Below are 21,627 nucleotides of genomic sequence, written 5' to 3' on the forward strand. Positions count from 1 at the left end.
TGTGTGCTGTTTGAGTTTCTGGTCTGTTTTGACCTTTATAGTACAAACTGTTTCTAATATGTGATGTTTATTTCCTTGTGGCAGGGAAGGTGCAATTGACCGTTTGGTTAACATTTACAAAAATGTGGTACATAAAACAGGGGTAAGTTTACTCTTGAACAATTTCAAAAACAAAAGTATTTGCCTTTATCAGATCATTTTACATTTATTTTGTCACTTACAGGGTTACCTTACAGAAAGTGGTTATGTCAATCTGCAAAGAGTACAGATGATCATGTTAGCTGTTGGTGAAGTTGAGGATAGCATTTTTAAAAAGAGAAAGGATGATGAGGTAAAGTGTTTCTATTGCAGCAGCTAAATTATTTCTATTCCTAATAGGCTATGATGGTACTGTGATTGTATATTTAACCTCCTTGAGTACAGTTGTTAGCATTGATTTAATCAAAGGCCAGTATAATAATGTCAGTGTATTTCTTTTTTTGGATTTTTTTTTTTTTTAGTGTTTTAACCACTTTTTTTTTTTATCTTTAAACACCATATTTTACAAAGTTGTATGTAATACAGTGTTTCGGGCATCCAATCCCACCACCTATTTCATTTCTTCTACCATTGTCCCCAGCTTGTAGATGGTTAGTAAAGTATAAGAAAGTACATGGAGATTGAGTGTCTATGATAGATGAGTGCTTAGGTGAGAAGCTCAGGTTTCTCTCTTGGGCACTTGGGAGCTTGCTTGATTGCTGATGCCTTTCACTGGGAATAGAATTGGGATGCGGACATGATACAGGTTGAATTTCATTTTGGAGATACTGAGTTTAAGGAACTACAAGACACTTGAGAAATCCATCAAGGCACGACATTAGAGACCCATAAAAAGACGGTACATTCTTTAAGTCAGAAGTGTAAACTTGCAAACCTGGGAACTGGTTTAGAATCTGAACACCCTCAGAAGCACAGTCATGTTCTAAAAGGACACAGCCCTAGAGAGTAGGGAGAAAAACCCCTAACTAATAAGTAGAAGCTGCTGGGCTGCCCGAGCTGGTTGAGATGGTCACGCACCCGCTCTTTGGGAAGAGGAGCTGGAGAGACAGCAACCTAGAGGCAGGAAGGGCTGGAGGGGGATGAGTGGCAAGGGGACAAGCAATGACTCGGTTGTAGTCATGAAAAGGGGATTTTCACAGAAACGGATTTATTAATAGTTTTGAGTTTTCTAAACAAGTAGTAATATAGTGTGCTTTGAATGCCAACGCTAACACATGTCTGTCTGATAAGGTCTGACACATGAAAAAGATCACTGGCAGCCATGCTGTGGAAACAAAGAAGTAGTGAGTCCAATTAGGAGAACCTATTGTCATTGTTTTAGGGTACCAGCGTGGGGGCAGCAAAGACATGACCTCATTGGACTTTGAATGTGTTTTGAGGGTAGAACCGCTAGGTGATGTATGGGTTAACTGCTCCATATGAAGGGAATCGTATCAACACCAGTCCTAAGACATTTTGTTTGTGCATCTCTGAGCAGTAGTGATGAGGAACACTGTTAGAGCTGGCGGTGTTGAGTGGGAGTAGGTTCTGAGTGCGCAGAGGCTTGAGTGTGTAGATGTATTTACAGCCATATAACTAGATGGTTACTCTCAGTGAAAGCAGAAAAGCAATAATGTCCCAGAATTGCCCTCAGCAGGAGTTGAAGAGCTACGGCGGCTAGACTGAGTGACAGAGAAAGGGGAGAATGCAGTGTCCTGGATGCTGTTTGAGGAACTGGATTTAAGAAGTAAAGTCACATTCAGATTAAAAAGCAACTAATGGTTTTTACAGTCTGTGGCTCAGTGGTAACCTAGATAGTAGAAGTTGTATGAAAGATAGAGAAAAAAAACTAGATTTAAAAATCTGGTGGGTTTTTTTTTTTTTTTGGTATCTTAGGCGGTTCAGATAGCCAGTCATCATTTATCTTAACAGCCAGTCCCTCTCCTGGCAAAAAGCCCAAATTTCATAGCTCGTTGAGGTCTTATAGTGTAGTTGGCAGTCCTGATTCAGAAGGATAGACTCTTAGCAAGTGGGCTAGCAGTTAAGTGAACCATGGTCCCTGAGCTGTCTCTTTAGAAACTGGAGCACAGGAGGAGTCTTCCTGGGGCAAAGGAGGCTCTGAGTGGCTCAGCTTAGTTAACAGGGAACAGAATCAAACCCAGATTCTCTCCCGCTGAAATTGTCTCCATTTTGAAAATGAGTGGAAGGAAAGAACTCCTGTGCCAACCTTTTTCTGTCAAAACTTTAATTAAACTGGCCCATAATGATACATCTGAATTTTGTTCCTTTCTTTTGGAATGAGGGAGGGTAGGAGAAGGTTCATATTTCATATTACAGAGCCCCGCATCTCCCTCGGCCCAGCCGTGCTTCCGTGCTACACAGAAGCCTGCTTTTGGTAATAAAGATGCATTATTAAATTGTCTTGTTGGTTTTAAATGTTGACTTACTAGTTATTAACTGTAGTCAAGTACAAATAATGAAGAACTGTTTGTTTCCTTTTTCTGCTTTCTCTGTATTGGCAGCATATTCGCTCCAGAGTAAAACCAAGTGTCATGACTTCCACAGCTTTCCTAGAATGATATTTTATTTACTTTTGGTTTTGGAGCTATACCTGGCTGTGTTCATGGTGGACTCCTGGGTCTGTGCTCAGGGATCACTCTTGGCAGGGATGCCAGGGGTTGAACCCAGTTGGAGACGTGTGAGGCAGGCACTCTCCCGCTACTATTGTTTTGCCCCCCCCCCCCCCGCCCATGATACTAAAAAATTGAGAACCAAATTATATTTAAATTTCATTTAGAGTGGTTTCTGTCCATCTAAAGATTGGCTGGCAGGACTGTATTACTTCATTGCCTATATTTAATTATTTAATCAGGGTTTCTGGGGTTTTCCTTTAAAACTTAAATTATTTCCTGAATCATTCCTGGTAATATTTAACTCTGACATTTTGTGTAATTATTTGACAGAATATATGGATTTTATACTTTTAGGACAGTTTTAGAAGACGACAGAAAGAAAAAAGAAAGAGAATGAAGGTGAGTTTTGATTAATTTCATAAGATTGGCAGTAGCATGTGCTTAATTGGAGGATGATGATTATAACAATAACTTCAGTCCTTTTTACAGTATCCACTCAGCTACCTTCTTACTTGGAGGAACAATATTGGTGTAGATTTTATAGAAATCCTTTCTATTCTCTGGACTGAAAGAGAATACACTTTGAGTTGGGATATTTTTGTTGTTGGTGGTGGCGGTAGTGGTGGTTTTGTTTTTGGACCACACCTGGAAGTGTTCAGGGGTTGTTCCTGGCTCTGCACTCAGAAATCACTTCTGGTGGGCTTGGAGGACTCTGTGTGATGCTGAGGATTGAATCTGGGTTGGCTTTCTGCAAGGCAAACACCTTACCCACTATACTGTAACCTCCCCAGGAGGTGGTTTTTAACTATTTTAAAATTATTTTTTTCAGCTGTATGAATTTTTTAAAAATATTATGGTTTTTGTAATGCAAAAAATCCTTTCTGCCAGCTTGAAAAGTTACTATACTTAAGTTATTTGCACATTATTTTTGGGTTAATCCTCAAATACGACACTTCACTTTTGGTTATGTTTGCAAGAAGAAATGACACTGATGCCTTAGTCCTTTCTGAATTCAGCTCTTTGTCTGGAATGGAAAAGGTACCATGATCTGGTCAAGTTTTTGCCACCTAACTTTTCCCCAGCTGGTTTCTAACTGTACCATATTTATCCTGACTCAGACGTTGCCTTCTCTGAACCCTCCAAGCGAGTTTCTGATCACATCTCTCAGCTCCCCAGAAGCCTCCCCTTGTTTTTTCATGATCCCAAAGAATTCTCCTTTGAACTTTGTGCCTTTTGAGTTTGTGATACTTGTTTCCTTGGTGGCATAACGCTTTGTGTTACTTGAATGCTTTATTTCCGGCCCTTCTCCTTTTGTTTTAAAATTTTTTAATGTATGGAGTTTAGGGACTGCCTTTTATTATTGCATTTTTTGAGATTTAAGTAATTTGGGGAACTTGGAAGGGGGAAATATTGTTTTTACAGGTAATTTTGAAATCGGTTAGATTGGAAATGGCACCTTTGGTTTCTACCTAACATTATTTTCAATTTCTTTTAAAAATAATACTGTACCCATCAACCATGGCTGCCACTTAACGATATGTCTTGTTAATAGCATGTAATAGTTAAATGCTAGTGGAAATAGTTAAAAGTATAGCATATTGAAGGACAAACAAAGGACAAACGAAAGTTGTATTTCCTCAGGTATAATAATTTTTAAATATAGTAATTCTAAGTTTAAATCAATCTCCTCTGGTGCCAGGTATCAAACTCAACCTTATATCCAAGGCTGTGCCAGATTATCAGTTCCCTGACTTAACTTTTTACATGAATAGTAATTATTATTATTTAGTCATATAATTAATTTTACTCATCAGTAGTGTATTTTTGTCTGAACTGAAATTGTGTCCCATATATTTTTTGAAACGAATTAAATGGATTAGCTTGAGAGTTGAATGGATTCTGTTGTATCAGAACAATATATTTTAAATATGTTTGGAAGTTATTAGTCATAACATACTATTGTTTGTAGAATTTATATCAAAAGGTAGACTATATGTAGTGTTAATAGAAATTGTCTTAAGTATTTATAGTGAGGACTCTCTCTTTTTTTTTAATCATCTTACTCTCGTGATTTCATTTGAATTTTTACATTCACTTTCATTTGTTAGAGAGATCAACCAGCTTTCACTCCTGGGGGAATATTAACCCCTCATGCCTTGGGTTCAAGAAATTCACCTGGTTCTCAAGGAGCCAATAATCCAAGACATGCGGCCTATGAAATGAGGATGCAGAATAACTCTGTAAGTGTCTTGCTTTTACGTAATGTTGGTCACTCACTATCAGATGCTTCTAGCATTTGTCTTTAAGTTTTATACCTTAATACGGATGTTTGGAATTTTGTATAATAGTTTTCATGAATTTCTTTTAACTTGAGTTAAAAACAGAATAGAACAGGCTGAGCCCATTCTTAGAAATAATGTAAGTATCTAAATACCATTTAAGGAGAAGAATATTTGTGTAAATACATAGTTAAGCTATATTGCTTCTCTTATGTGACTGGAATGTAGTGCAGTGACCCTTCACCAAAAGGTCAGTTCGTGAAACTGGAAACATGGGGGGGGAGTATGCAGCTGTGTCATAGCTGAGGCAAGGAAGGAGAGTAGATTTTCTTGCCATATTCCTCTTAACTTCCAGTGATCAGTTAAGTGAATTTTACAGAAATGTATTGCTCAGTCTATTAAATACAGGTAGTCTTTATAACCTAAGCTCATACTCCCTCTCAGGCAGGCTCAGTACTTTGGGTTTGGCTGGGTTTGGTTTTGGCTTTGGGGCCACACTCACCAGTGCTCAGGGCCTCTTGTGTCTGTGCTCGGGATCACTCCTAGGGGACTCGAGGATCCATACAGGATGCCAGAGATTGAACCCGGGTCGGCTGCACTAATAATACGCCCTCCCTGCTGTGCTATTGCTCCACCCCCCTGAGTACATATTTTAAGATAGTTCTCACTATCCAGTCTGGTTTCCTCTTAAAAACTTAGATCTGAACTGATCTGCCTCATGGAATTCTCCTTGTTTGAATTTGGTCATCAAAACTATTCTCTTTTGCATCATGGTGCTCTAGCATGGGTGAGAAGATAGGTCATGGGCTAGTCTGCAAAGATGGCAGAGCATCAAAGCTGTGGCTTATTGGGTTTGGTTTGGTTTTTTGTCTTGGGACCACACCTGACAGTGTTTGGGGCTTATTCCTGTCTGTGGTGCTCAGGGGGCTGCGTGCAAGGCAAGTGCCGTCGCTGCTGTAGTAATGCTCTGGGCCCAGCTATGGCTTATTTGAGATTAGTGGCCATTAGAGTGTAATAGAGAATATGCTCTGTAAGGTTGGAGATCTTAATTTTTTCCCCACCTTTCCTTTTGTAGTGATGATTGTAGTGGTACTCACCTGGTGCTGGTGCTCTCTGAAGGAGACTGATTGCATTTATATTCCCTTTGAGGAAAGGCAGGGAATTTCCTTTACCCTGTTCTGTTCTTCTAGGGCTGGTAGTGCTAAATAGACTAATGAAAGAGAACCCCAAATTAAGCTTTGAATGCATGGAAAGCTAATACAGACTTGAGAGGTCTGAGGACAGAAAGAAGTGAGTTGTATGTGCCATTCTAGCTAAGTAATGGGCTAGAGGCTTAGGGCTTCAACAGGAGGAGGGAGGGTAATTTACATGATGAAAAAGAAAAGTGCTCTGTCATAAACATAGTCTATTCACTTCACTGTTTATGGTAATAACCCTGATTCTGTGTGTGACAACCAGTTTATTCTTTCAGGTATTTGAGTGAATGGTAGAGATTTCTTTTGATCCTGCCGGGTCTGAATTGATTTCACCACAGAATAATCTGCATGCCAAAATGGCTTATTTTGAGGAGGCATTCACACCTAGAAATTTTGGAATCTTAGATTTAGAATTTTAGAACTGAGATTCTGTCCCCTGAGAGCTGCAGACTGTATTTCTTTTGTGTATAGGTTCTCTTGATTTTTTTTTTTTGTCTTATTCATTACACCGTTAATGGTGGCATTTGGAGGGTCAGAGAAAGGGGTTTGTTTTCATAGGACACACGAGTAAATAGAAAAGGTTGTGAACATTATTTAAGATTTTGGTAACAGAGAGGAACTAAAAGTGATTGATTTCTTTAAATATGTTGATGTCAGAATGCCTGTTTTCTCATCTCAAATTTGCCAACTATTATTGCTGTGAGACTGGTTCCAGTGTTACATTTGGGTTATATATACTGATGATTGTAACATCTGCTATGGGAGTAGGAATGGGAAGATTGTTCATTATGTTGCTAAATTATTTCTGTAGGTATCTTTGCATGGAGGGATATCTGCAACCAACTTTAATTTAGTAAATGTTGTCTATGAGAACCATTTTTCACAAAGAAATTTGAAAGAATTGGTATGATTGGAACATTTAGGAATGAATACTTGTGCTAGAGAAAAGCAGTAGGAGCAAGCATTTCTTTTTTCTTTTTAAAATTTCCTTTGAATGTACATTATTTTATTAACAAAAGATAAAGTTTGTGGGGCCAGAGATAAATCAGAACTGGAGCCACGTGCCTAGCATGTATGAGGCCCTTTGTTTGGTCTGGTACTATGTGTTCCCCACCTCACCAAGTGGCCCTAGAGACCCCCAACATTGCTAGACCTGAGTAACACCAGGAGTGGCCCCTGTACCCCTAAGGTGCCTCCCCATCCTACCCTATCCCAGTGAAAAGACAGCTTTTATATTTTTTGCCAATTCAGGGATTTTTTTTTCTTTCTATGAAACTTCACTGTACTTATTAAAATGATCGATATGATTATTGCCCTTATTCATATGAATTAGCGTGGTGAACTATGAAGTGGTTATCCTTTGGTGCAAGTCAGGATGTATGCTGTTGGTCTTTCACACGTGTTATTTTTACTTTACAGGATCTTTCAATAACCTGTAAAGAGCCACAACATTATCATCCCCACTTGAAATTAGGCTGACAGAAATTAAATTTCCCAAGGTTGTATAACCATTTAGGATCAACTTGGCATTTCCAAACTCAGGTCTGCCTGGGACAGCGCAATAGCTCAGAGGGCTGGAGCACAGGTCCAGATGTGCTGGTTGTGGAGTCCTGTCTTAGTAGCTCCTAGCACTGCCCCTGGAGAGCTTTCCCTCTGCTTCAGGCTCAGGTTGTCCAATGAGAAATGCCCATCTTATTTTCCAAGTATAATGTCTTCCCGTGTTTGGTCTTTTGTTTTTCTTCACCCCACAACATTGGCCATAATTATTATAATTACAATATGTATTTTTTTTAAAAAAGTACTTAGTTGTCACTTTCCTTGGCCATGAGTGACCCTTTGAGGTGGGTTTTTTTGTTGTTGATGTTGTTTGCTTTTTGGGTCACATCCGGCGATACACAGGGTATCCTGGCTCATGAACTCAGGAATTACTCCTGGTGGTGCTCAGGGGACCATGTGGGATGATGGGAATCGAACCCAGGTCGGCCTAGTGCAAGGCAAACGCCTTACCCACTGTGCTTTTGCTCCGGCCCCACCCTCTGAGGTTTTAGTTACTGTATTACAATAACTTTCTGAGGTCTCAGTTTTAAAAGAATTCTTTATTTAAAATAGCCAGTAACTAATAGGAAAGTCTAACATGGGAAACCTTTCCTACTACTTATATTTGTGATCATTTGATGTAAAAGTAAATTTGCAGTTTTTTGTTTTAAATAAAAGTCCCTACTGACTAGTTATGGCAAAAAGTTTAGTATAACTAAGATGAACTCTCATTTATATAATCGTGTATGTGTTTAATTTTATATAAGTGTGTGTGTATATTACATATATATATATGTATATATATATAAACTTGCAGAGCAGAGCTGGGGACGTCAGTTCCCTCAGCAGCTGAGCCCCAGTTGGGTGGATGGTACAGTGCTGCTTGAGCCTGGCAGTGTTTGGGACCACCAGGGCCAAACTGGACCTTTAGACGTGGCAGTTGTATACTTTGCTCCTGGAGCTATCCCTGGGCCATGCAACCCTTTTTTTTTTTTTTTTTTTTTGCTTATTGGGTCACACCCAGCGATGTACAGGGGTTATTCCTGGCTCTGCACTCAGGAATTACTCCTGGTGGTGCTCAGAGGGGACCATATGGGATGCTGGGAATTTAACCCGGGTCAGCAGCATACAAGGCAAATGCCCTACCTGCTGTTCTATCGCTCCAGCTCCCCAATTCAAATATTTTTTAATGAAAATTTTATTTACTGTTGGTTTATAATGCTATATCAGTTGGGGGAGTATAGCTTTAAACCTTTGGTGTGTAAAAACCACTCCCACCATTAAAGTTCTACTTTTTAAGATTTAAGTTTTAAAATCACGTGAGACTCCTACCTCCAGGGTTAGCACTGGTCTTGTAAACACAAATCACGTGAGGCGCGTTTTAGTACTGCAGGTTAATAGTTGTAAAACCACTAATGGTCATAAGTCTAGCTAGTTAGCTGCAATAACATACTTCTTTACCTCTACTGAAGAACATTGGTGGCCCTGGTTTTAAGAGTGTGCTGGAGCGATAGCACAGCGGTAGGGCGTTCGCCTTACAAGCGGCCAACATGGCCGACCCGAGTTCAATTCCTCCGCCCCTCTCGGAGAGCCCGGCAAGCTACCGAAAGTATTCGATATGCCAAACACAGTAACAACAAAGTCTCCAATGGAGACGTTACTGGGCCCGCTCGAGGTAAAAAAAAAAAAGATAATACTGAATTTAGGGTAATAAGATAATAAAATCAGGCACCATAGTTGATATCTTTGCATATTGAGTTTTTTAAAACTATGTATATAATTAATAGCTGATAGTCTCAAACTATTGCTATCCAGAGTGTTTATTGTATTTATAACTTTGCTACTTCATTCTCAGTAGCACTTATTTTTATATATTACATGATGATTTATGTAGTACAACTTTATCCCTTGCAACTTTTGGAAAGTGATTTTAAAAGTATAGAATGGGGGGGGAAATGACTGTTTATTAAATGACTTATGATTTTCATTAAAAAATGACTTTCATTGTTTCACATTGTGAAGTAATAAGGTAAAGGTAAAGGCCCTCCCGTTGATTGTTGATTTGCTCGAGCAGGAAGTAATAAAAGTAATAAAAGAACATTTTAGTGTGTAAAAAATAAATTCACCAAATGAGGGAGTTCCCAAAGGAAAAATGCACATTCAAGTCCTGTCATCTAAAACATCTGTGAAATTAGTTTTCTTTCTTCTGAAACAACTGTTTAAATTCTTTCAAGTTTAGGGGCCAGAGAGATATAGTGCAGTGAGTTGGGTGTTTGCCTTGTACCCAGCTAACCCAGATTTGATCCCCAGCACCCAAAATGGTCCCTAAGCACCACCAGGAGTGACCCCCGAGCGAAGAGCCAGGAATAACCCCTGCGTACTCCTGCATGTAGCCGAAAAACAAAACAAATTCTTTTAAATTTAAGTTTAGGGTGGTTGTAAGTCTTTCAGGGAAAGAGGAAACGTGCCAGCGTCTGTCTTTGTAGTTTCTAAATATATTTACCATAATAGCCTTGTTTTAAAATGCATTACTGCGAAGCATATTGGTCATTGTGGTTGGATATAATTCTCATATGAAATGAATAATCAAATTCTTCGTTATAATGTTATAATTTTCTGCAGAGTCCCTCAGTGTCTCCTAATACAAGTTTCACTTCTGATGGTTCCCCGTCTCCGATAGGAGGAATCAAGCGAAAGGCAGACGACAGTGACAGTGAACCTGAGCCAGAGGATAATGTCAGGTGAAGCCGTTTTTTTCAGTAGCACTTTGTTAGCAAATTGCTGAAATGGATGCAGTGTAATTAATGCTGTTTAGCTTAAAACAGCAGTGCCTTCTGATGCTTGCCTGTGATCTTTTTATCCACCAGTAATTAATGTGGAGAGTTGGAACAGTCGGTAAATTCCAGTGAGATATGTAAGCTATAGCTGTTAACTCTAAGCATCTAGATTAGTATGCGCACAGGTTTTTGTCCTCCAAGCCACTTTTCCCTCTGAGACCAGGCACTAGATAGGCTAGATATGAGGTGTTTAGCTCTGATTATGTGATCTGAATTTTACTGTTTTGAGATTAAATTTTCAAGCAGCTTAACCTAGAAAGTTCAGTTGCATTTGGTTACTTAATATAGTTTGCTTTAATATACTCGATTGAAAAGATTCTTCCTCAAAATGAAATATGCAGAAATTATTCTTGAGATGTAAACATGTACATTTGTTAAAAACACAAGCTTGCATGTGAACAGTTGTATTTTATAATGTTTTCCTGTAGTTGTATATTTAAAATTTATAGTAAGAGATTTTGATTTTTTATCCGATAATTTGAGATCATTATATAATGAGATCAAATGCTTCAGGTATAATTAAATCCAGATTTGTACCATGGACTTTACTCATGAAAGACTCACGATCTCAACAGTAGTAACTCACTAAGAATTTAGCAAAAGTATATATACCAAAGTTAAACATTGGGTTCCACAACTCATGTTTCTTTTTGTATAGGCATTGTGTTTGTATTCATGACTCGAAACTTCACAAGTATCATCTGTGGCTCTGTTTTTTTTTTTTTTGACATCCTTTGAAGTCATATTCTGAGACCTATGTTGATTTGTGAGTTTTATCCTTGTGCTTCTGTAACTTGGTTTTCCTCTTAGGAATAAACTTTTGTAGTCATTGCGATTGTTACAACTTATTCACATAATCTACTTAACACTTTATTGGCTAATGCTGGTAGTAAGCATTGTCAAGAGAGAAATGCTTCCAACAAGAAATACCTTGGGTTCTTAGCATTTGTTTCATCAGTATTTCTGTAAAATAGAGATAATCCATTTTTATAATAGAGGGTATTTCTCCCAGTTGATGTTTGTAAATACTGTGCTTATGTGGAAGACTAAAATCAGTAAGGTCAGTTTTCAAATGTGGCTACCATGAACTTGTAAGAGCTGGTATGCAGTAGAAAATAGCTTTTAGGCTAGGAAAGATATCTCAGCAGAATGAGTAAATGCTTTGCATGCAGGAGAATGAGGTTTGAGCCCTGGCACCGCGTAATTTCCTGAGCGCACCCATTGGTGACTCCCAAGCATTGAGTTAGAGTTGGCAGTTGCTCTTGAGCACCTGCAGGTATTAGCCCCCCCCCCCCCCCAAAAAAAAAAAGAAAACGAAGGAGAAAAGCAAAGAACCTTTAATGGAGTCATTTTTATGTGTTTTTTTTTTTTGTCCTTGTTTAAATCTATTGGAAAATGAGAAATGAGTACGTTCTGTTTTTTAAACATGTCTTTGAAAATGTTCTTTGCATTGTATTTTCAGTGATTGGTGATGATTTGGTGAATTAATTGATTTTTTTCCAAATCTTACCAAAAAGTATATACAGGGACCAGTGAGATAAACTCAGGGGTTTAGTGTTTCCTTGCATGCAGCTGACTCTGTTAGACCCCCAGCACGTGTCCCGCATTATAGTACCCTGTGTGATTGGCCCTGAGTACGGAGCCAGGAACACCTCTGGATATCAGGAAAACAAATCCTATATGCGTGCTTGTGTATATGTTCATGCACACATTGTGAACATGTAAACTTAAGCCAGCATTTCCTAGATGAAAAGTGGAATAAATCCCAATAAGGAGAGTAGTAATGCACTTAATTTAGGCCTGGTTCATATTCCAACCTATTTTTACTTTTTTTTTTTTTTATAGCATAGCTGGTAGGAAGTTTGCCTTGCATGCAGCCGACCCGGGTTTGATTCCTCTGCCCCTCTCGGAGAGCTCAGCAAGCTACCGAAAATATTCCGCCCACACGGCAAAACCTGGCAAGCTACCTGTGACTTATTTGATATGCCAAAAACAGTAACAAGTCTCACAATGGAGAGGTTACTAGTGCCCGCTCGAACAAACAAAGGGAGGACAGTGCTACAGACAGTGCTTTTTTAATTTTAAGTTTAGTTGTAGGGGAGACAGCCAGCATCTACCTTGTGCTCAGGGCTTCTAGCTCTACATTCAGGGATCACTCCAGGCAGTGCCCAGGTACTTTATGGGGTGCCAGGGATCAAATCCATGTCAACTGTGTGTAAAGCAAGTGCCCTACCTATTTAACTGTCTCTCTGGTCCCCACTTTTACCTTTTAAAATTTTACCTGGTTCTCTACATGGGCTATGATTCAGTGGTTGCATTCATATTTCACATGTATGAGGCCATCAGTTAATCCCAAAAAATTGCAGAAAAAAACTTTTTTTTAGCACTGACGTTGTATAACTTAAATATTATATATGTGTGTTTAGTGAATTTATATTATAGAAAATATCTTTAATATTTAAATCTTTGGGGGTCAGAGGGCACACGCAGTAATGCTCAGGTGTTACTCCTGGCTCTGCACTCAGGAAGTACTCCTGGCAATGTTGGGGGGGCCATACGGATGCCGAGCATTATAGAACCTGAGTCAGCTGCGTTCAAGGCAAGCGCCTTACCTGCTGTGCTATACTCTAGTCCTTAATATTTAAATCTTTACATGTAAATTTAGAATTGTTTCATTAAAAAAAACACGTAAGACAGTATTGACATATAAACAAATAAGTATTCTATACTTATGAGTAGCTTTTCTCTTATTTTTTAAAATGTTTTATAACGGTTTTATAGGATCACTGTTTAGGTTTTTGTTGTTTACATTGACAATATATCTCATGAAAGTGGACATTTTAGAAACAAATGAAGCCAACTTACATTTTACCTAGGTTTAACTTACATACTGGCTTACAAATCGATAGACCATTAGTGAAGTGTACTCATTCAACATAACCCAGCTTTACCTTTTAGGCTGTGGGAAGCTGGTTGGAAGCAGAGGTACTACAAAAACAAATTTGATGTTGATGCAGCTGATGAGAAATTTCGTCGGAAAGTTGTGCAGTCTTATGTTGAAGGGCTCTGCTGGGTTCTTCGATATTACTACCAGGTACAAAAGAATGGTTTCTAAGTCTAATCATTTTAGAAGATAGGAGTTTCTGTAACAATGTATATTACTGAATTATATTTGAACACAGACTTATTTTTAAAAGTTTCCTGTTTAGAAATTCATTGCCCTAAACAATAATTGTAGAGACCTTAGAACTAATACATAAGTAAAGCTATTTTCATATTATGTTAATGATTGTAGCGTCATATAGTACAATCTGTATTTTATGTACTTTGTCTTTAAAATTATTGAGGTTTAGTTTATTTTACATTGGAATAAAGAGTAACTGAGCATTAAATGTTTTTACTGTATTTACTGTTTTTATATCTAAATGGTTGAATCAAAAAGAAAGTCTTTTACTCATAATAATTTGAAAAAAATTTGAATACCATTTTCCCTGTATAATGCAGTCATGCTACACGAAGTACATTCTAATTGAAGTAATCTCCTTCTGACTTCAAGCTTTTGATAGTTGAGATGCCTAATTTCTAACAGATTAGGTAGCCTTACTGTGGATTTTAGCACTGAGTACGTGTGTGTGGTTTTGTGCTTGCAAAATGACATAATTTAAATTTTGCTATTATCTGGAAATAAATAGGTGAAGTTTGTTAACAAATAAAAAATAGTCCATTCAGTACTGTTGACTTAGTTCTAGTTTTATGTTTCTCTGTAGACTCAGATTTAAAACACATACCTCTGTAATTTAAAAATATAGAGGTTTATAATTTAAAATTATCTCACTAGACTCAGATTTAAAACACATCTCTATAATTGCCTTTTGTTTCAGTTTCTTTGATAAGCTTACTTGACTATTATTGTAGTTAAGAAAAGTAATATTCATATATTCCTTATAAAAATATAAGGAATTATAAAAGGAAATTTGGGCTGTTTTGTTGCATTCTGTTGTACTGTTTTGTCATGTCCTTTACCCACCTGTATGCTCAGCTGCAGAGGTGAAAGCATCTTTAGATTTGGAAAGAGATACCACCAAACACATTTTAAAAATAAAAATTTTCACTAAATACTAAAGTATTTGGGCTGGAGCTACAGCACATCAGGTAGGGCGTTTGCCATGCACACGGCCTACCTGGGTTTGATTCTTCCTTCCCTCAGAGAGCCTGGCAAGCTACCGAGAGTATCCCGCCCGCATGGCAGAGCCTGGCAAGCTCCCTGTGGCGTGTTCAATATGCCAAACACAGTAACAACAAGTCTCACAATGGAGACGTTACTGGTGCCCGCTCAAGCAAATCGATGAACAACGGGAGGACAGTGCTACTAAAGTATTTAGTATTATTGAAGATGCTTTTCATTTTTATATCAAGGGGACATTACTAGAAGTCAAAAGTTCAAATTTAATCAATAAAAGAGAAAATATTCCAGAACTCTCATGTGTTTTATAAACAATACTGTGGGCTGATAACCTAGTTCTCTGGGGTATTTTTTATTTTATGGTGTCCATATGTAACACAGATTTTTGGGTTGTTTTATTTTGATGATTCTAGGGCTGTGCCTCCTGGAAGTGGTACTATCCATTCCATTACGCACCATTTGCGTCGGACTTTGAAGGCATTGCAGACATGCCTTCTGATTTTGAGAAAGGCACTAAACCGGTAAGGTGGACTATTTAGAGATATGAATTTTATAGAATTTTGGCTTGGATAAAAATGTTCTTACCTTAAACATTTTTTTCTTTCTGTAGTTTAAACCGTTGGAACAGCTTATGGGAGTGTTTCCAGCTGCAAGTGGTAACTTTCTACCTCCTTCATGGCGGAAGCTTATGACTGATCCTGTGAGTATCTCAATATTTTGAGTCTGTCTGTAACTGGGTTTTGTCAGACATTTTACTATTAGTCACGATAGGTTCTGCATGTCATAGTTCACTGTCACGGTCCTCCCGTTGTTAATCGATTTGCTTGAGCCGGCCCAGCAACGTCTCCATCATGAGACTTGTTGTTACTGTGTTTGGCATATCGAATACATCACAGGGAGCTTGCCAGGCTCTGCCGTGCGGGCGAGATACTCTCGGTAGCTTGCCGGGCTCTCTGAGAGGGGCAGAGGAATCGAACTCAGGTCGGCCATGTTGGCCGCTTGTAAGGCAAACAAATGCCCTACCGCTGTGCTATCACTCCAGCATGTCATAGTTAAAAAATAAAATGTATAAGCAAAGTAAAAATGAAAGAGTTGCTTTGCATGTTTCTCACTACACTTTGTTCTACTATGCTTTTCTTGTGATATGTCTGTCAGTGTCACTGCCCTCCCATTGCTCATTGATTTGCTCAAGCAGGTCCAACAACATCTCCATTTTGAGACTGGTTGTTACTGTGTTTGGCATATTAAATACATCACGGATAGCTTGCCAGACTTTGCCGTGCGGGCAAGATATGTCAGTACTTACAAATAAAACCAGTTTTGGATTTTGGCTTACTTGTAAGGCATTATTTCATTTGTCCTCGCCATGTAGAGCTCAGAATAGCTCTGGCCTATCTGAAATTACCACTGAACTTTTTTTGTGTACTAGCTAAAAAGAATGTGACTTGGCCAGGAAATATATATAAAAATCAGTAAGCCCTTCACAGGCTGCTGTTGGGCCCACAGGTCAAAAATTCTTTTGCAATAATATCTTTCCCCATCTTTAAAAAAATTTGCTAGTTTTAACTTATGTAACCTATGCTTAAGGACCATTTGTCCAGCATTCTTTTAAAAGACTTGAAACCTCATCTTGTCAGACCTAATAATTTGAACAAAAGTTGTCTTACTCTCTATAATAGGAATGTGTAACCTTTGTTTTGAATCTTTGTCTTCCTGATACAGGATTCTAGTATAATTGACTTCTACCCTGAAGATTTTGCGATTGATTTGAATGGGAAGAAATATGCATGGCAAGGTAAAATTTAGATATTCTTTTCTGTTGAAAAAATATATTTTAATATAAATAAGATGATTTGTGGGCGAAAAGAATTTCTGTAATAACTTTTAGAGAATTATTTGTAAAGATTTGATTTTCCACCAATCTGAAATTAGCGCTGAATAAGCACCATTTTGATACATTGTAAATTTGATTGATGTGGAAAATGGTATGTGGTGCTGGGGATTAACTTCAAGGCCTCATACATGAGAGACAAGAGCTCTACGACTTGAGATATATCCCCAGCTCCCCAAGTAGAACTTTTAAAATTTTTTGGCTATACTAGTTAGTGCTCAGGCTTACTCCTGGCATTGTGTTCAGGGGTCACTTTGATGGGGCTCAGAAGACCATATGCTGTGCAGGGATAGAACCCAGGTCAGCCAGATGCATGACAAGTACATTACCTGCTGTACTCTCTCCAGCCCCGGAACTTTTAACTTTAAATATTTATTTTGACTTCTTAAATGTAGTGGAATGCTATTTATCTCTGAAAATATAATACTAAGCACTTGACAATTTTGGAAAATATTTCATTTCTCATTATTTAAATGAGAATCACAAATACAGCAGTTTTAGTTAGCAATAGTTTTTTGTTTTTTCTTAAAAACTTTATCTTGCCAATATATTTTACTATATACAGCAGGGTGTATGTATATATGCATGAACATCTTTATATAGTTATCCACCAATAGAGTCTCTATTACTAGTATGCCACTTTAAAAACTATGTATGTAGATAAAATAAAACAACTTTTATTCCAGCATAGTAAACACACTGCCTGAAAATAAAAAGCTGCTGTGCTTATTTCCCTCCACAAAGAAAGTTATTTTAGCAAGTTTCTAGATTTTTTTTTTTATTTTCTGGTTTTAAATTCATGGCCACTGTAGATCTAGAAGGGGCATTCAAGTATTCTAGTGAGTAGACTCTGATTGTTTTGTAGTTGAATATTCTCTTTTCCATAAAAGAAACCAAGTGCTATGAAAGTTTGTAAGTCTGTAACTGTACCTCACAGTGATTCATTTAAAAATGAAAAGAAAAAGAAAGAAACCAAGTGCTAGAAAGATGAAAAGAAAAGCTCGAGCCCTTGGGAGATTAATAGAGTTGTCTAAGGTCATCGTAAAAGAAAAGGAACAGAGAATCCAGGTGGGCACTTACTCATATAATTTAAGAATTTTATCATCACAGAATTAGATTCAGCCAGCGTGAGCCATTTTCAGTATGTGCCTTTGCGTGTTTAAGATGGAGAGTGATACGATTTTACCACCATGTGGAAGTATTTTTTGGCTTGAGTTCAGTTCCATTGGGGCTCAATTTCAAAATGTTTCTATATCAGCTAAAATAATCTACTAGGAGTGTCTCTATATAACCAGAAATGAGTTGAAATTAGGTAATTTGAATTGCTGTGGCAATTGATATTCATTTGTTTTCCCAGGAGTTGCTCTATTGCCATTTGTAGATGAAAGAAGACTTCGAGCTGCCCTAGAAGAAGTATACCCAGACCTCACTCCAGAAGAGAGTAAGAACTATGTTTCTCACTTGCCTTGTATCTGTCTGTAATGTAGATATTGTAGTTACTTAGTGAATTTGGTCTTGGTCTTTATTTGATGTTTATAGCATTGTCAAATTTCCCACAAAAGAGGTGTAAGTCAACAAAAAAGCAACTTTAAAAATATCTTTTGACCTAACTAGAAATTGAGCTTCCATATGACCCCGCAATACCACTTCTGGGGATATATCCCAAGAATGCAAAAAAAGCACAGCAGAAGTGACATCTGTACCTACATATTCCCTGCAGCACTGTTCACAATAGCCAAAATCTGGAAACAACCCAAGTGCCCTAGAACAGATGACTGGTTAAAGAAACTATGGTACTTCTACACAATGGGATACTATGCAGCTGTCAGGAAAGATGAAGTCATGAACTTTGCTTATAAATGGATAGACATGGAAGTATCATGCTAAGTGAAATGAGTCAGAAAGAGAGGGACAGACATAGAAGGACTGCACTAATTTGTGGAGTATAAAACAACATAACATGAGGCTGACACCTAAGAATAGTAGATACAGGTAGATTGCTCCATAGCTGGAGGAAGCCTGCCTCATGAGCAAAGAAGAGAAGGCAGCTGGAATAGAGAAGGGATCAGTAAGAAAATGATTGCTGGAGTGATCAGTCGGAATGGGAGATGTGTGCCGAAAGTAGATAATGGACCAAACATGATCACCTCTCAGAATCTGTATTACAAACCATAATGCCCAAAAGTAAAGAGAGAGTATGGGGAATATTGTTTGCCATGGAGGCAGAGGGAAGGTGGGAAGGGGGGGGTGTGGTATACTGGGGACATTGGTGGTGGGGAATGTGTACTGGTGGAGGGATGGGTGTTTGATCATTGTGTGATTGTAACCCAAACATGAAAGCTTACTACTTTCTCACGGTGATACAATAACATTTTTTTTAAAAAAAGAATCTCTTGGCCTTTAACCTCATAAGCACACAAAAGTAATTTTTCATGTTGGGATAGTAGTAGTATTGATCTTCCTTCATCCCTCCCCAGATGGTAACTTTGCTTGAAAAGTTAGATGGAAATAAAGGCATTACCCCTAAGAGTGCTAATAAAAAATATTTTGCACAAAATGTATTATTTTGTCATTAATACCGACAGAATTACTGCGAAATTGCAAAGCCAGTCTCTCTTGGGATATTTAAATCCAGCATAATCTACAAAATACTCTTTCTTAGCCTTTTTCATGATATAGTTTGTGTTTTCTCAGGGAATGAATGTTTTGTCAAGAAATTAATTTCTAGGCCAGAGTGATAGTAAAGTGGGTAGGGTACTTAGCTTGCACGAGTCAGCCTGAGCATTGCCAGTTGATCACCCTTCAACAAAAAGACCCAGAAATTAATTCCTATATAAATAAGAAAATGTCTCTTACAATATTATGTGTAGGTGTCTTCTGTAATCATTCTGAGAGTGATTGATGCTTGAACCGCTATGGCTGGTAGCTTCTTTTCCTTCTGCAAAAAAGTGTCACATGTTTAGGACTTTTGCTTTAAAATTATTTTTTGTAAACTTTGTAATGAAGTTTTAAAATTTAGATGCTTTTTATATTACCATAAGTTGTTCTTTCAGGTATAATTATTTGAACATTGTTCTTGTTCACTTACTTGTCCCCCAGCTAGAAGAAACAGTCTTGGAGGTGACGTCTTATTCGTGGGGAAGCATCACCAACTCCATGATTTTATTCGAGAGTTATACCAAACAGGTTCTACAGAGGTAGGATCCGGTCACTTTTCAATAATACAACTACTAAGGAAGCTAATTTTCTATTTTTGCTAAAATTTAAACACAATTACCCACTTTAAATTGATACACTGACATGATTCAAAGTGCATTGGCCTACATTCATTGTTGTACAACCATCACCACTTCCCATTTTTTAAAATTTGAACTTCTCATATAGAAACTAACCACTGATCTGGAGGTTTTTGACCACCATTCACTGATCATTGGCAAATCAATTACTGCCACTTTACATGATTTTTATTTTATATTAGATATTAAAACTATCCATGTGGATGGTGCGAGAGGGATCATGCTAATTAGTAAGTCTGGAGCGACTGATGCAGACTGCCGCTATCAAATGTGGGATATAAAGAAATACAATAGGGAGTAACAATGACCAAAGGCAGGAGAATCTGCAGAGTTGTCTGCAGACCTGGGTTCCCCAAGGGCAAGAGGCTGGGAGTGCTTGGCGGGGTCTCTGAGCTGGGTGGAAGGGAGCAGACACTCTGGGGAGGCTGTGGTCGTAGAACATTGCATCATGAAACTCTGACAGTGACAGTATTAGAAATCATAGTCCTCCAATCAAAGAAAGATACTAATACACAAAATACTCTTGAAAACAGTGCATTTGATTTGTGCCTCAGTGATCCATAAAATGTTCCTTCGTTTCACTGATCCACAGTGTAAAAAGTTAAAGGAAAAAACCATTGCATTATACACGTTTTCCATTTTCTTTTTCCTCCTTCCTTCTGTAACCTTTCTTGTTTCCTATCTAAATTTCCCTAATCTTGATACCTAACATAAATGAGCTTTGCAGTGTAAATCTCTGGGTCTGATTTATTTCACTTAATATTTATGATTTAAAGGTTCACCATATTTAGCATGTATCAGAATTTCATTTCTTTCATGCTGAATAATTCTCTATTACATTTCATTTATCCATTTTTGGGTAGGAACGTGGTTTGTTTACATCTCTTTGCGGTTAAGAATAATGCTGGAACACAAATACCTATTTGACCTCTTGCTTTCTGTTCCTTTGGAAATATAATCAGGAATACATTTTTCCACAGCCAGTCGATGTCCCACCTGAATTATGTCATGGGATTCAAGGAAAGTTTTCTTTGGATGAAGTAGCTGTTCTTCCTGATCAGTAAGCATTCACTTGTATATAATTGGGGAAGCTGGGAGGAGTTTAACATTTTTTCCTATGTTACTTAAGTATTTTATTTTCTATTAATTGTGAGTAAACAACACCTTTCCACACCCATGCTGATGTGTAAAGATTCACATTTTTTATTTTATTATTTTTTAAAGTTACAAATAATTGTTATATTCTGTTGGTATTTAAATGATTTCTTTTTATTAAAGCCTACCAAACATAGTGTTTACTCCCACTTAAAGATTACAGTTTACAAACACATGGTTCTTTCTTTGTTATGTCTCTTTAGAACTGTATGTTCTCCTGTCCCCATGTTAAGGGACCTGACCCAGAACTCTGCAATCAGGTATGTTTCCTAGAATTCATGGCAGAGCCCCAGCACACTGCTTTGAACTTTACAGATAAAACTAAGTAGACCTTTGATTCACAAGGAAATTGTGCCTTTTTCTGAGATATTAGAATCCCGGTGTTGCAGAGCTTCTTGACTTTAGATTATGTGTATTGGTAAGGGCACTGATTTAACACGTTTGCTTTTCTGCTTTTTGGTTTCCCTGACAACCTCTAATTCTTCCTGGATTAAGAAAGTGGGAGGTAGAAAGTAGTCGTCTCTGGGAGTTTGTTAGAAACGAGCAAATAGACACCCCGTTGGACCAAATAGCTTCATTGTATTATAACACTTTAATTTTGAC

General features: G+C 37.8%; 1 protein-coding gene across 1 annotated transcript in view; it reads left to right on the forward strand.

Annotated features, from left to right (window-relative positions):
• Nucleotides 1–21,627, forward strand: part of XRN2 (5'-3' exoribonuclease 2) — a 90,235-nt gene that overhangs the window by 34,363 nt on the left and 34,245 nt on the right. The window contains exons 12-24 of the mRNA XM_056121522.1: nt 85–142; nt 224–331; nt 3,006–3,050; nt 4,760–4,891; nt 10,285–10,403; nt 13,458–13,593; nt 15,096–15,203; nt 15,293–15,382; nt 16,405–16,477; nt 17,931–18,014; nt 19,673–19,770; nt 20,850–20,929; nt 21,228–21,284. Coding sequence (XP_055977497.1) covers nt 85–142; nt 224–331; nt 3,006–3,050; nt 4,760–4,891; nt 10,285–10,403; nt 13,458–13,593; nt 15,096–15,203; nt 15,293–15,382; nt 16,405–16,477; nt 17,931–18,014; nt 19,673–19,770; nt 20,850–20,929; nt 21,228–21,284 — 1,188 coding nt within the window. The remainder of the gene's footprint in view (nt 1–84; nt 143–223; nt 332–3,005; nt 3,051–4,759; nt 4,892–10,284; nt 10,404–13,457; nt 13,594–15,095; nt 15,204–15,292; nt 15,383–16,404; nt 16,478–17,930; nt 18,015–19,672; nt 19,771–20,849; nt 20,930–21,227; nt 21,285–21,627) is intronic.

The sequence above is a fragment of the Sorex fumeus genome, unplaced genomic scaffold, assembly GCF_029834395.1.
Source record: "Sorex fumeus unplaced genomic scaffold, SorFum_2.1 ptg000044l, whole genome shotgun sequence".
Classification (NCBI taxonomy): Eukaryota; Metazoa; Chordata; class Mammalia; order Eulipotyphla; family Soricidae; genus Sorex; species Sorex fumeus.